This window comes from Lytechinus variegatus, chromosome 13 (assembly GCF_018143015.1).
Source record: "Lytechinus variegatus isolate NC3 chromosome 13, Lvar_3.0, whole genome shotgun sequence".
In the NCBI taxonomy this organism is placed as follows: Eukaryota; Metazoa; Echinodermata; class Echinoidea; order Temnopleuroida; family Toxopneustidae; genus Lytechinus; species Lytechinus variegatus.
In genome coordinates this window covers 21,488,415-21,502,500 of record NC_054752.1, presented here as the reverse complement: position 1 = coordinate 21,502,500, position 14,086 = coordinate 21,488,415, and the positions used below count along the sequence as shown (strand labels likewise).

The window sequence follows — 14,086 nt, the reverse complement described above, 5'->3', positions numbered from 1 at the left end:
TCAAAATTCGTGCCACATTCGGGAGGGAATTTGAAATTTTCACTACTTTTGCAAAAATGTCTTCCTTTATTGCGACATGACCGGGTGACTTCTACTTCCAAATGACGTTACAACAGCAGCTGGCCGCGTTTTATGCGATTCGGTTTTCTCTAGAATGCGATCAGAATGCCTCGAATGCTCTTAGAATGTCGTAAGATTATTTAGAATGTAGTCAGAGAGAAGTCAGAAAATGCACTTCGAATGTCATTCGATATTTCTCCACTTCGAATGCACTTCGAAAGTTTTGAACATGAGCAAAACATTCGGGCCGGTCACAAGAATGGACCGAATGTCTAGAATGCACTCAGAATTCTTAGAATGCGCTTCGAATATCCAGGAATGTACCAAGAATTTTCATTCCGACGGCATTCCGGCTCATTCCGCCTCTAGTGTGACGGAGTTTAAAACCCCGTCACACTAGAGGCGGACTGAGCCGGAATGCCGTCGGAATGAAAATTCTTGGTAGTTTCGTTACCTGCTATATTATTCAGTGTTTAAGTATCGTGCACTGAACTCATTGCAGTATCGGGATTGTCTGTTTCTGATTTGATTCCGAAAGCCGAGATTGTATCGCTACCTTTACGCGTCAGAACGCTTTTGACGGCAAGTCTAAATTCGGCATTGCTTATGGTGTAGATGATTGGGTTTGCACAAGAGTTGTAGAAGCCCATGACAGTGAAAATACGATTCAACGGGCTGTAGAGATAGGCAGGACCAATGATCTGTGCGCTGTAGAGGAGGAACGACATTTGGCTAGGCGACCAGCACACCATGAACGTGATGACGACCAATAGCAACATCCTGATGACTCTTCCTTTCGCATGGTGAGACTTCTCGGCATGGGTGGTTTTCACTTTGGAATCGTTCATCGACCTGAAGCGCTTCGCTTGTCGATGCAAGGTTATGATGATCATTGCTTGGGTGATAACCATGATGAACAAAGGACACATGTATTTGAAGATGACCTGGGACAGCCCTCCAAGAAGCCGAAAAGACGGCGGGTCTTTGGGCACCTGGCAGGTGTGGGTCGGTTCGTGCACCTTGATGAAGAAATAGAAGTAGGTTGCGTAATTGATGACACAGATCGTCCAGATGATAATGATGTAGATTGTTGTCCGTCGAATGGAGAAGATTCGCCGAAACGTGAACGGGTGAATGACGGCAACGTATCTTTCTACAGAAATGGCAGTCAAGGTGAAGATGGATGCGGTCACGAAGAACCACATGAAGATCTGACCGTTGACCACTCGGCAGTAGACCTCACCAAGCCATGTCGAAGGGACGTACTTGATCTGAGGGACGGGGACGATTGCTATCGAAGACAACAGATCAGCCACTGCCAGAGATCCGATCAAGATGTCGGTGGAGTTCTTGGAGACCCGACGATTGAAAACGACGAGGATTACGACTGCATTACCGATGATGCCAATTATGGCGGAATTCATCCGGAGAATCGAATGCCAAGGCCAGGTCATCGGATACCAGGCCCAGCTTTCAATAGAGACGTCGGTATTATCAGCAGCATGGACAGTCACTTCATCCATCACTGTTGTAAAAGTGCCATAGTCATATACGGTAGATTCCCAGTTTTCTGCGTCTGTTAAGTGGCTATCATCAAAGCTAGTATTTGGAGGAAGCACTCGTGAGGTGCTTGTATGATGATGTAATGTACTTGTCTGAACGTCAGCAAGAGACCCGACGAAGAATGAAAATAAAAGACACATGAGAGTACATCCTCGGAGCAGCATCCCCTTCAGATTAGCCATTTCTGCAACATAGAAGACAAAAATCATGATTTTTTGTTTGTCTTTGTTTTATAATAATATTTATTATTCATTCCGTTCAAAATCAAAGTGATGATACATTGTAAAATATTACAATATCAATAATAATAAAACACTATTCACAAAAGACAAATAATTGTCCATAATACAAATAATCGTACAAAAAGTCATAGCATTATCATCGATACAGAGTGGAGAAATTCAGTAACAAAAAAGTAAACATTAACCATTTTATTTATAACCAATATAAATTCACAAAGTCATACAATAGTTCTGCAGAAAATTCATTGCTCAACATTGATGAAACTGTATGAAATTTATGATATAATTGATATAGAGTGGAGAAATTCAGTAACAAAAAAAGTAAACATTAACCATTTATAACCAATATAAATTCACAAAATCATACAATAGTTCTGCAGAAAATTCATTGCTCAACATTGATGAAACTGAATGAAATTTATCATATAACAAAAAACGGAAAAGGTTTCGAGTGCTCACTCCCCACACACGCCCATATACACACACAAAAAGAACGAAATCGCTCTCACACCCGACCCCCCTACACACACAGAGACAAGACACAAAACAATTAGACAGTACAAAAAAAGCAAAACAATACAAAACAAATAAGAAAGAAAAGCAGAAGGAAAGAAAGAGAGAGAGAGAGGGAAAGAAAGAAAAATAAAGAAAGAAAAAAGGGGAAAAAGGGAAAGAAGTAACATGCAAAGTAAAGAAAAGAGGACAGTTTATAGTGACAGACAGACCAGCCAACCCCACACGTGTGCAGACCTCGTCAAGCCATCCCTTACTCATCCTTCTAAATTAATTGCTTTTTAGGTGTTCCGACTTTTTATAGTGCTGTGTTAATGTTGTTCGCTCTATAGCAATGTTCTTTTCTTCTTCTTTACTTTTAAAAAGTTGTGCTTGTATCTCTTCAGCAGTTGGTAGTTTATGTTTTCCCCTTCCGTGATATATTAAAAATTTGATAAGTAATATAATATAATTTAATAAATGTCTATTTTCTGTTGTCTCTTCTAATCCGACATGGATATCCTTCCACTGTAAGCTTTTAAGAATCGGACATTTTAATATATTGCTACACAATCTCCACAATACTTTAACCATTTCACATTCATAAAATATATGTCTATAAGTTTCTTCATCTTTACCGCAAAAAGAATATTCATTACTAGATATAAATAGATGCCTATATAAATGGTGGTTAACAAAGATAATATTGTATAATACTTTATATTGAAACTCTCTTAGCTTATTATGTATAATGTGCAAAATCTTGGACGATATACTTTTTCGATTTCTTTTCGAGACATGTTACATGACGATTCGAGATTGTAAAAACTGACATGAGTCAATCTTTTTTATACATGATTTATGCAACTGTTTTGAACGAACTGACTCAAACTGGAAAACATTTTTAAAGAAAATAAATTCAATCTTCAAATCATCAACTAAAGTATTATTTTTTTTAATTCAACTTTCCATTCCACAGGAACATGTGCAAATATTTCATTAATTGTTACTATTTCGTTGTCATTTAGACCCATAGATCTAAAACAAGTATTTGATTTAAGTTCACCATGTTCATATACAATATTGTGCAATTTGTATGTGTTTTTTAAAGAAAATATTTTCTTGAAAATACGCTTTTCCTACATTTTTAATATACCTGTTATTGAAAAAAATCATTTCTTTTATTCCTTATGTCCTTTTTGAAGAACAAAGTTATATCAAACCAAATAATACTTAACATTTCCTGGTAGTACTTTTTTTTTTTTTTTTAATATTGATCATATCAGGTGTAATATTAGAGTAAAAAATTAAAGTAGCACCTAATGGTCATTTCACTTTCTAATCACCATTTGCCAGTCTTTTGACCCACATCACTTTCTGTACCATTACCATGATTACAAAGAGTTTAAAGTTGAGCATTTTTATTCCCCCTTGTTTATAACCGAGATACAGTGTGTTTCTTTTCATTTTATCTTTTCCTCGCCATGAAAAGTCGAAACAAATTTCAATTTCTTAGATCTCTTTGTTTCCATCAATTTAATAACTTCTTGATTTTGCTTAATAATTCTTTATAATTCATTTCTTTAGCAACATCAGGATTAAATGAAAAGACAATACCTAGAATTTTAACCATATCTCTTGAAGAAGAAAAAAAAGGAATGAGAGAGAATGAGAGGGGAAAACAAAAAGAAAAGGAAGAAGACGAGTGAATAAAAGATGAGGGGAAGATTTGGAAAATAAGAAAATCTTTCATGTCACTAAATAAACACTCGCGCTTCGCGCTCGCATTGCATTTAAGGTGACTTACATATATTTTTTAATATGGAGTTTAAATGTCAATATATAATATACAAAACAAATTTCATCTCGAAAATCGAACTATCATTATGTGATTTACAAATAGATTTTTTAAAAGTGCTCTGTCAGTTTTATGGTCTGAATATAATCGTTTTTTTGGTCGCGCTGCGCGCTTGCAAATTTTGATTTATCAGGTTGCTATCATTTTCGTGTATTCCCTAAAGTTTTCAAAATATCCCTTTTCAGGTCTGATTGTCAAAACGTATCAGCTAGCGTTCGCATTTTTGATTGGCGAGTTTAATTCTATTCATTTTATTTCATTTCCATTCAAAACATAATACAACGTAATATAAAGTAATACAAATCAAGTTCAATTTTACAGAAGGCCATTCTTACTTCGTAAAAAAAACAACAACAGTATGATATAGAGCATACATGGAAATGAGGGGGGTTCACTAATGTCTCGATTATACAACAGACTACCTAAAATATCCTTTTCATGACAGTGTATAAACAAATTAGGCTCACAATTTGCGTTCGCATTAATGGCTAATATTAACTGATGCATCCTAGTTATAATTACAAAAGTGATTGAAATGTCCAGTTTTCACGCCATCATCAAATCGCTCCCTCATTAGGCATTAATGAATAAGATATTAATTTAATAATTGTCCTTTTTGGTTCATCTCGGGCTTAGCAAGAGGAATCCACAGTCTTCATTTTCATACAATGACATATGCTAAGGAGTGTCAGATCACAATATCAAAAAAATTCTGCTCTTGCTGTGTGCTCTCATTATTAAGAGAGAAAGATCCCCTATTATTGATCATTTTCATGACTTACAAAACATGAGCAGAGTGTCCCGAATTAAGGTCTAAATCTGGATTTTTTGCGCTCACGCTTCGCGCTCGCGTCAATAATTGTTTAGTTACATAGCTATTTTGTTCACGATTATAAACATTGATTAAAATTTTCCATTCTTTATGTAGGAATGCCAAACATTTTTCAGCTCGCATGATTTGATTGCTGAAATATGTAAAGTCCCCATGGCTAAGTGGCAATCCTCAACAGGTACCTCTTCGATCAGATCAAAACGCATATGAAAATTTTCTGCTCGCGCTTTGCACTCGTTTTATTAATATAAGGAAGATCCCCAATTAGTCATCCTTTTCATGATTTACAAAACATGAGTTTCTCTTTCATTAGGTCTAAATCTTGAAATTTTCCGATGGTGCTTTGCGCTCGCATTATTTTTTTTTTAGTTATATACCTATTCTGTTTATGTTACAAAAACTGATTAGAATTTCCATTCTTCGGGCAAAAGTGTCAAAAAATTTCAGCTCGCGCTTCGCGCTCGCATTATTTGATTTTTAAAATATTCAACGTCTTCATGGCCAACTGCATGCAATGTTTTAAAAAGTACCTATTCTCAAATCTTTTTAAAGATGACAAAAATTGTCAAGAATGTTCAAATTTAAGGAAAAATACACAAGATTTCCAAAAAAATTAGCTCGCGCTTCGCACTCGCATTATATAAATAAGGATTATGATATTATAAATTTATGTTGATTATTAAGAATAAAGCTAAAAAGTAGCTATTAGGACTACCTCTTCAAAGAAACCGAAAATTCATCTTCGAGCGGCCGATCGGGAAAAATATGACTGAAAAAAATTTCCACCCCCCCCCTATTGGCGAAGGCTGGATCCGCCCCTGGATGCTATTTTGAATTCCAATAGGGTTTCCAAATTGCCCCCAGTAATCCGTCCAATAGATATGCTGCAAAATGGCTACTGTCTTGAAATCTAGAGAGGATCGACTGTTATAAAAAAATCATTAAAGTCATTTTCTTAAGTTTTAAATAATTTGAGGCACTGCATTTTAGACATAAAGGCAGGTTTTTGACCTGCTGGTTTTAGAATATTGCTGCAATAATTGCAATATTTATTAAAAATTGACATTACGAAAACTGCTCCAGACTTTGAAGTACTGATGGTTATATAGTGATATGGTGATGATGATATTAATATTGATGATAATAATAATAATACATAATTTATTGATCAAATTAGAATTCAGTAACAGAAATTCTACGAAAATTTATTTTGCCCATACCCTGTAGATCGTAAGCCCGGCAGCAACTTAACAACGCCACATCGGACGTTGCTCTATCCCTTAAACAGGGGAAAATTCACCCTTGGAGAAAAGTTTTTTGAAAAACACAAGAAAATATGATATAAAAGAAATATTGGTGGATCCATCAAATATTAAGAAAGTAAATAGAATTTTAAGTTTTTGATTTGTGACGTCATTTACTGTACGAATAGCTGCCCCATATGTTATGTGATATAAAATGCATAAATGGTTCATGATGGGTAATTTTTTTTCTTTCTGTAGCGGATGTGAAATCATTTGTTTGTTGATATACTGAGGGTTCGATAAAATACATTTTCTTTTTTTTTTAGGAGGCTACGTTTCATTGATTTCTTTTCACTATGAGATACATTTGGGAAATGCTTACATCTGACGTCACACAATAAAATTCCAATAGCTCTTTTAACTTTTTGATGGAATTTCCTCAAACCTTAAATATTTCTTCATTATCTATTCTGTTTTTGTAACGATAAACTTTTTATCAGGGTGAACCTCCCCTTTAATTCGTTGACCGGCAAACAGGGTAGAAGCAACTCCCCTCTTCTACCATCTTTTGGTCTGACGCTGTCAGTGCTTGAACTCCCGCTGATCTCCCGGTTGTGAGGCAAACATACCCACATTGTCGAAGACAAGATGGGTATCCATTGAATCGTTCCTAAGTAATTCCTGGAGATCAATAAGATTCACTCTCAACCGTCCAGGATATAAATGATTGATAACAATAATAAATGGATTGCCATCAGTTATACCATACATGAATTTTGATTCGTGCTATTTATTGTACTTATTTTCCCCCACAATAATCAATATTCAGAACTAGGTTAGTTAATCATGTCTATTTTGTCGTGATGGATTATATGGGAATTTAAAATGGTAGTTATAAAGTGTGTTAGGTGATATATTTTCATTATCTATCCATATTTGAAATTAACATGTGATACAAGTTTTTGCTTAATAATAACAATTTACAGTGTCACAGATAATGTAGAACTTTATAAAATGATATTTAATGATTTTTCATCGCGGCCATCTTGGATTACAAGGTGGCGGCCATTTTCAGCTGACCTGATGGATCAATCTTTGGGGCAGCAATATTCTAAAACCAGCAGGCCAACCTGCATGCCTGCTAAAATGCAGTGCGTCCAATTATCTAAAACTCAAGAAAATGATTTTAATAAATTTTCACGACAATCGATCCTCTATAGATTTCAAAATGGTGGCCATTTTGCAGCATATCTATTGGACAGATTACTAGGAGGAAATTTCAATACCCCAAGATGCCAAATTTCAAAATAATACCTACGCTATAGGATACTTGATTTTTTCATGGCAGCCATATTGGTTTTCACGGGCCTAAAACATTTCCCATCAACTCGTGTGTTTAAGATGAAATTCGTGTTTAAGGATGAAATTCGAGGGTTGAATGTTTACTACCAGTGGATAGCAGGATAGGATATGTCTGACATTCCATATTTGACCAAAAAAGGGTACCTTGACCGACTCATTTAAAAAAATTAATCACCATTTATGAAGACTACACCTGACAGGATCAAATTCATCACTTGAGAAAGTAAACTGGCCCTACTTCTTCCGCCAATGTAAAGATAGTTCGAAAATGGTGATATATCTTCCCAATTTGAAAAAAGGGAGTTCTGCAAAGTTACGCTCCCTAACATCAGTGTAAATTGTCAATCATATTCATTCATTTTTGTCAATCGCCAATATAAAAATTCAAATATTAAGAATTTGCCTGCCAGTTGTAATTATTGGTCTATATGTCAAAGTGCAATACCACAGATCATATAAAACTCAAATAATTTTATGCCAGCCAGCTTGGAATTCAAGATGACGGCAATTTTTCCGCCGACCAATTACCAGATTGCTTGAATCGACCCGTTAATTATTGCAATAATATATCATGGCAGCCATCTTGGATTTCATGATGGCGGCCATTTTGCCACACACCAAAATTTCAACTTGCTGGGGACCGGAAATATTTGAAATCAGCGCCTCAAAACTCCCCTATATGACAAATTTCAGTGTCACATGCCACGTAAAACTCAAGAAAATGATATTTAATGATTTTTCATAGCGGCCATCTTGGATTTCAAAATGGCGGCCGACCCAATGTTCAAATCGCCGCTGGGGCCGGCATTTTTTTAAATCAGCGTCCAAAAATACCTCTGTATATTAAATTTCACACTTTCTGCCAGATTCGAGCATCTTGGCCATTTTTGTCACATAACCGCTCCACTAGTATGTCAAAATTGCGAGTTCACAACTACAACTACCATGCATACGATCAGATCAACTAAAATATGAGTCAGTGAACGTTTGAAATATTTCTATAACAGGTTGAGCAGTGAAACATAATGATTTCACAAAATTGAATGTAATGGATTCTTGTATAAAATAGATTCAACTTTTTACCAAAGGATTGGAATATTTGTATCTTAGTATTGAAGTGTAACATTAATTGTACACAAACGAAATATTTTGTTCAGTATTTTGCAATAGATGCATGCACACACAATAACTGGCTTTCATTTTTTTCAGAGAAAAAGAGATTGATGAACCGCTGATATACCGCTGAATGTTCTACATTGTGTGATTATACATTCTTCGTTAAGTTAAAGGAAAGAAAATAAAATAATCCCGCCAACTGTTTCCCAATAGAAAATGCAAACCACTTGAATGCAACCAGCATGTCTCGTGACATGCGAATTTACATCGAGATTATAGTTATGTTGATTCCTACCAATAGAGCCCTGCATACCCACAAACAAATAAGTGGACCGACAAACAAATTTAAGTGGAAGTTACGTTAGCAAAACGTTTAAAACATTTCTATAACTGGATGAACAGTGAAACATAATGACATGTGCAGAAAAACAAACAAACATGCCAATTTTTCAAGGATCTACAAACTTAAACATGTTAAACGATTTCTTGTTACTCCGTTACTCCTATACATGTTCACAGCACACTGATGGCAATCTTTTGTAAGTTTTACTTAACGACCATTTTTGTCAAAGCTTTCATTGATGATATTTCGTTAGTCTAGATCATTAAAAGATATCATTAAATTCTGAAATCGTCAACAGAAGGTTATCCTGAATTTATTCCAGTTTGAGTTAATCCAAAAGTAACATCTCATATAAGTTAGATGCACTCATGATAAGTATATCAGTATATGCACACTAACGAAAACGATAGATAAATAAACAAGACCTTATCTGATAAACCTTTTTTTCACTTCTAGTTAGTAAAAGCTGTCCTTAGTGTTCAAACTTTTGGAATGTTGGTAATCCTGGCAATTTCCCTATTTCAACATCACTTCAAATGATGTTTTTTTTTGTAGTTTAGACTTGTTTAAAAGAACAAGTATCACCTCGAAACAGATCAAAATACTATCAGATTCTCCGACTGTATCAAATCTTTTCTTTTTCAAAACTAGTATAAACAAACATTCTTCTCTTAATCTTGATATAGGCCTGTATTATCTGAAATGATTTTACATAGATATTTTTTTTCAAACATACTCCTGATATCCCTCTTTATTTCTTTTTGTTTTGTGAATTAATATCATGCACTTCTCTCCTAGGCTTTTTCAAACATGTCAAAGTTATAAACTCTACTATCATTCTCTTCAGTGAGATTTTGCAAAATAAAACTTCTGCTCATTGCCAACAGATATTCCAAATAGTAATTTCCTAATGTTATCATCGCTTGAAATAATGATCTTTTTTGTTGTTAAAGTTGCTTAAAAACACTTATCACCTTCCAAACAATTAAAAATAATCTAAGATTCCCCGACATAGTAAATTTTTCTCATCCTTTTTTTTCAAAACCTGTATAAACAACCATTCTTCTTGTATATACTCGATAGGCCTGCGATAGCTAAAAACAAAAAAATAACATAGATTTTGATATTTTGAACATCCTCCTGATGTTCTTCTTTATCTTTTTTTGTCTTGTAAATTAATGTTAACAATCTCTAAAACACCACTTCCCTTTTTTCCTTTTCAAAGTTATCAACTCTACTATAATTCTCTTCAATAAGATTTTGCAAAGTAACTTCTGCTCACTGCCAGCAGGAGCCCGTTGCATAAAACTTTTTACCTGAGAAAACTCAGGTTGTATTTACCGGAGTTTTTGCCCTGTGTTAAAGTCAATTGCAGAAATAAGACTAACCATAGTTTTCACATTTTACCAGAGTTTTCTCAGGTAAAAAGTTTTATGCAACGGGCCCCAGATATGAAAAAAAATTATATCCTAATTTCATCATCGCTTGAACTAATGATTTGTTTTGTCTGTCGTTAAAACTGTTTGAAGAAATAAAGATAAAAAACATTAATCACCTTCCAAACAGATCAAAATACTGTCAGAATCTTAAACAAAATCTTTTTTTTTTCTTCGAAAACCTGTATAGACAAACATTGTTCTTGTATATATTGTATATATAGGCCTCCGTTATCTGAGAAAAAAAGAAATTACATAGATTTTTAGATTCTGAACATCCTCCTGGGGCCCATAACACAAAACTTAGCAATGATCGTTGAACATTTTTCTACGATTGATTTCACTGACTACAACGTACATTCAATCGTAAAAATCAAGCGGAGGATCAATCGCTAACCTTTGTGTTACGGGACCCCGATGTTACTCTTTATCTCTTTCTGTTTTGCGAATTAATGTTAACAATCTATAAAACACCTGCACTTCTCTGATTTTTTTTCTCCTAAGTTGACAAAACTATCATTCTCTCCATTGAGATTTTGCAAAATAATTTCTGCTTAACAGATGTCAACAGATATTCAAAAGAATTAAATACTCTCAGTTTCTCCAAATCAGAAATGATTTCTTTTCATCCGGCAGGTTATCAAAAAGAGTTTACCATCACTGAAATCATATAATCATCAACGTAAACGTTATTATTCTTAATCTTCTATTTATGTGGGGTATTATCTTTACCTGTTTCATCATCGATCAAAATCCTCTGAGTTTTTGTTCGCTTTCCTTGTTATTTTCTTCCCTTGATCTCTCCGAGATGAGTCATATTCACATTTGCCTTTGCTTTCATTCCTTCCTCCGTTAATTGCTGAACATTACCCATTGCTCGATTATCTCCAGACTCCTTTTTCGCGTTGGTATTTCTACTTGTATCTCTCGTCTCTTTCCTTCCCTCGTCCTCCCTCTCGATGATGACCAGGGGTGGTATTCGGAGATCCAATTTATCTTTATCTCCGTTTGAATCAGAGAAATAAAATACCCTGAAAATCTCTCCGAATTGGTATTCTGAGAACAATTTTATCATTATTTTATCTCTGTAAGACACACCTATTTTTTAATCAATATCCAATTAGGAACGCGATTTTATAGCTCTCTCATATCACTCAACCAATGGAAATCATAGGAGGTGTGGCGAAGGAGCGAGATTGCGTCAATTGGCGCATTTTACGGGGAAAAAACGGGAAAAAGAAAAAGGGCGGGAGAAAGAAATAAAGGGAAAGCGGAATGAAAGAAAAAAGGAAAGGAGGAAAAGGAAAGGGAAAAGAAAACAAAGATTCTTTTGTAAATGGAAAAAGAAGAAAAAGCGGGAAAAGGTAGGAAAGAAGAACATGTAAGAAAGAACAAATCATTCCGGAATAGGCTTATGTGATGCAAAAGCATGATGGGAAATGTATAAAAAGATGACAAAATGGCAAACAATAGCGGGAAACGAAGGTAGATTGGAATTAGACAAGAAGAAATAAAATAAATTATAGGAGACAACGTATAATGAAATGAATGGAAACAACAAAATATTTCTGAATATAATGAAAAATCTATCACAATTATAAGTAGAATTTAATTTCAATAAGCATTTTTTTCCAGCTCGCTTTGCACGCAGGCGACTTTTAACGATATATTTTCCCACATTGCTTTATGTTTTGCCCCTCAAAATATTTGGTTCATTACGCACCTGGGTTGAATAAATGTGTTGTGTAAAAGCTATATACCCGCGATTTGATTAAAATAGCGGCAATCTGCGAGGTTTAAATGGCTTTGATATCAAGAAGTTCCGGGGGGTCCGCCCCGGACCCCAACCGCACAGCACTGCCGTATATGAGTATAGAAGGGTTGGGTCATTGGCCCCCAAAAGTTCTACGAACAAGAACAACAACAAAAAAGGGAGGAAAGAAACGCAAAGGAAAAGTAAAGGATGTCATTTTATTTACTGAATATAATGTCAAAAATATCTCAAAGTTAGATTCTCATGAAAAGGTGTTTTTTTTCTCTCTTAAAGCTACTTCCCAAAGAATCCTGTTCACAGTGGCGTACAGACCACAAAAAAGGAATTGAAAGAGAAAAGAGTAAAATATATTATTTTCTGGATATCATGTCAAAATCTATCACAAAATTTGATTTTTGTATCAAAAAGGTCAAAATTTTTGCTCGAAGATAAATTTCGCCCGTTACGCAATATCTGGCCCTCTAAAAAAAGTCGCCTCATTACGGCCTGTTCATACCATGACATGACCGGGAAAGGTTTGGCTCTTGTCCCCCCCCCGGCCACCGACTCCTGTTTTCCTCTTTCTTCCATGAAATCAGGCTTCTCCGATATAATTCTCTCACCACTTTGTCTGTATCCTCCTCACTGTGAGCTCCGGGATCCCCATTATAACAAAATTCTACCTGGAAATATAAGATGAAATTCTGTCTATCTCCTTTTCACGATTCAATCTTTCCTCTTCCAATTTGTTTTGGATTCTGTGTATTTCTACCCTTTCCCTTCTTCAATCTCTTTAGAAAGTTTAAGGACTCTGCAAAGCTGTGCAGCTTACTTTCTCTTACACCTTCGTAGCTATTTTGCTTTCTAAAATATCGAAGAGATTGACTGTTCAGTTTATCAATCTTTGCATTTAGTAGTTTCGGTTACACTTCCTATTTCCGAAACACGTAAATTGCCTAATACTCGATGTTCGTTAATCCGAAAACGTAAAAGGGTTCGTTAATCCGAACATTTGTGGTGTTATTCTCGAGGTTCGATAAACCGAAAACGAAATAAGGTTCGTTGTTCCGAAGGTTCGTTAGTCCGAAAAACGAAATAAGGTTCATTAATCCTTTAGTTTTCGGATTAACGAACCTCCGGAATTACCAACCTTACTTCATTTTCGAATTAACGAAGGTCCGATGTTCCGAAGATTCGTTAATCCGAAAACGAAATAAGATTCGTTGTTCCGAAGGTTCGTTAGTCCGAAAAACGAAATAAGGTTCATTAATCAATATAGTTTTCGGATTAACGAACCTTCGGAATTACCAACCTCACTTCATTTTCGAATTAACGAACCTTCGGAATTACGAACCTCATTTCGTTTTCTGACTAACGATCCTTCTGAATTACGAACCTTCGGAAATACGTACACTCGGAATATCGAACCTTCGGAATATCCGAACCTTTGGAATAACGAAGCTTCGGAATTACGAATGTATGCGGTAGTTTCTCTACTGCAGGTAGCAGATCCCCTGAGCTTTCCGGTAGGGCATGGCTGCTGGGCGTGACTGGCCTACGTCATTTAGAACCGGATGGTCTCTTGTTCATTCTTGCGTGTATCACTGTCCAAACTCAGTATTTCGTATTAAGTGTATAGGAATTGATTTCGTCATGTTCCGATTTTGAACGATTCATCACTTTAAAATGATGATTCATTTTAGTACTATTAACTAATTTATTTCCCAAACTTTCTGATCTTTACCTTCACTTAGCAGAAGCTAAAATGGCTGACGAGATTTCTCA

General features: G+C 35.2%; 1 protein-coding gene across 1 annotated transcript; it reads right to left on the bottom strand.

Moving 5' to 3' along the window:
* Positions 1 to 533: 533 nt before the first annotated feature.
* LOC121425960 (allatostatin-A receptor-like) lies at positions 534 to 1,805 on the bottom strand. The gene has a single exon (XM_041622089.1). It carries the CDS (start codon positions 1,803 to 1,805, stop codon positions 534 to 536), a length of 1,272 nt encoding a protein of 423 aa, XP_041478023.1.
* Between the last annotated feature and the right edge of the window lie 12,281 nt (positions 1,806 to 14,086).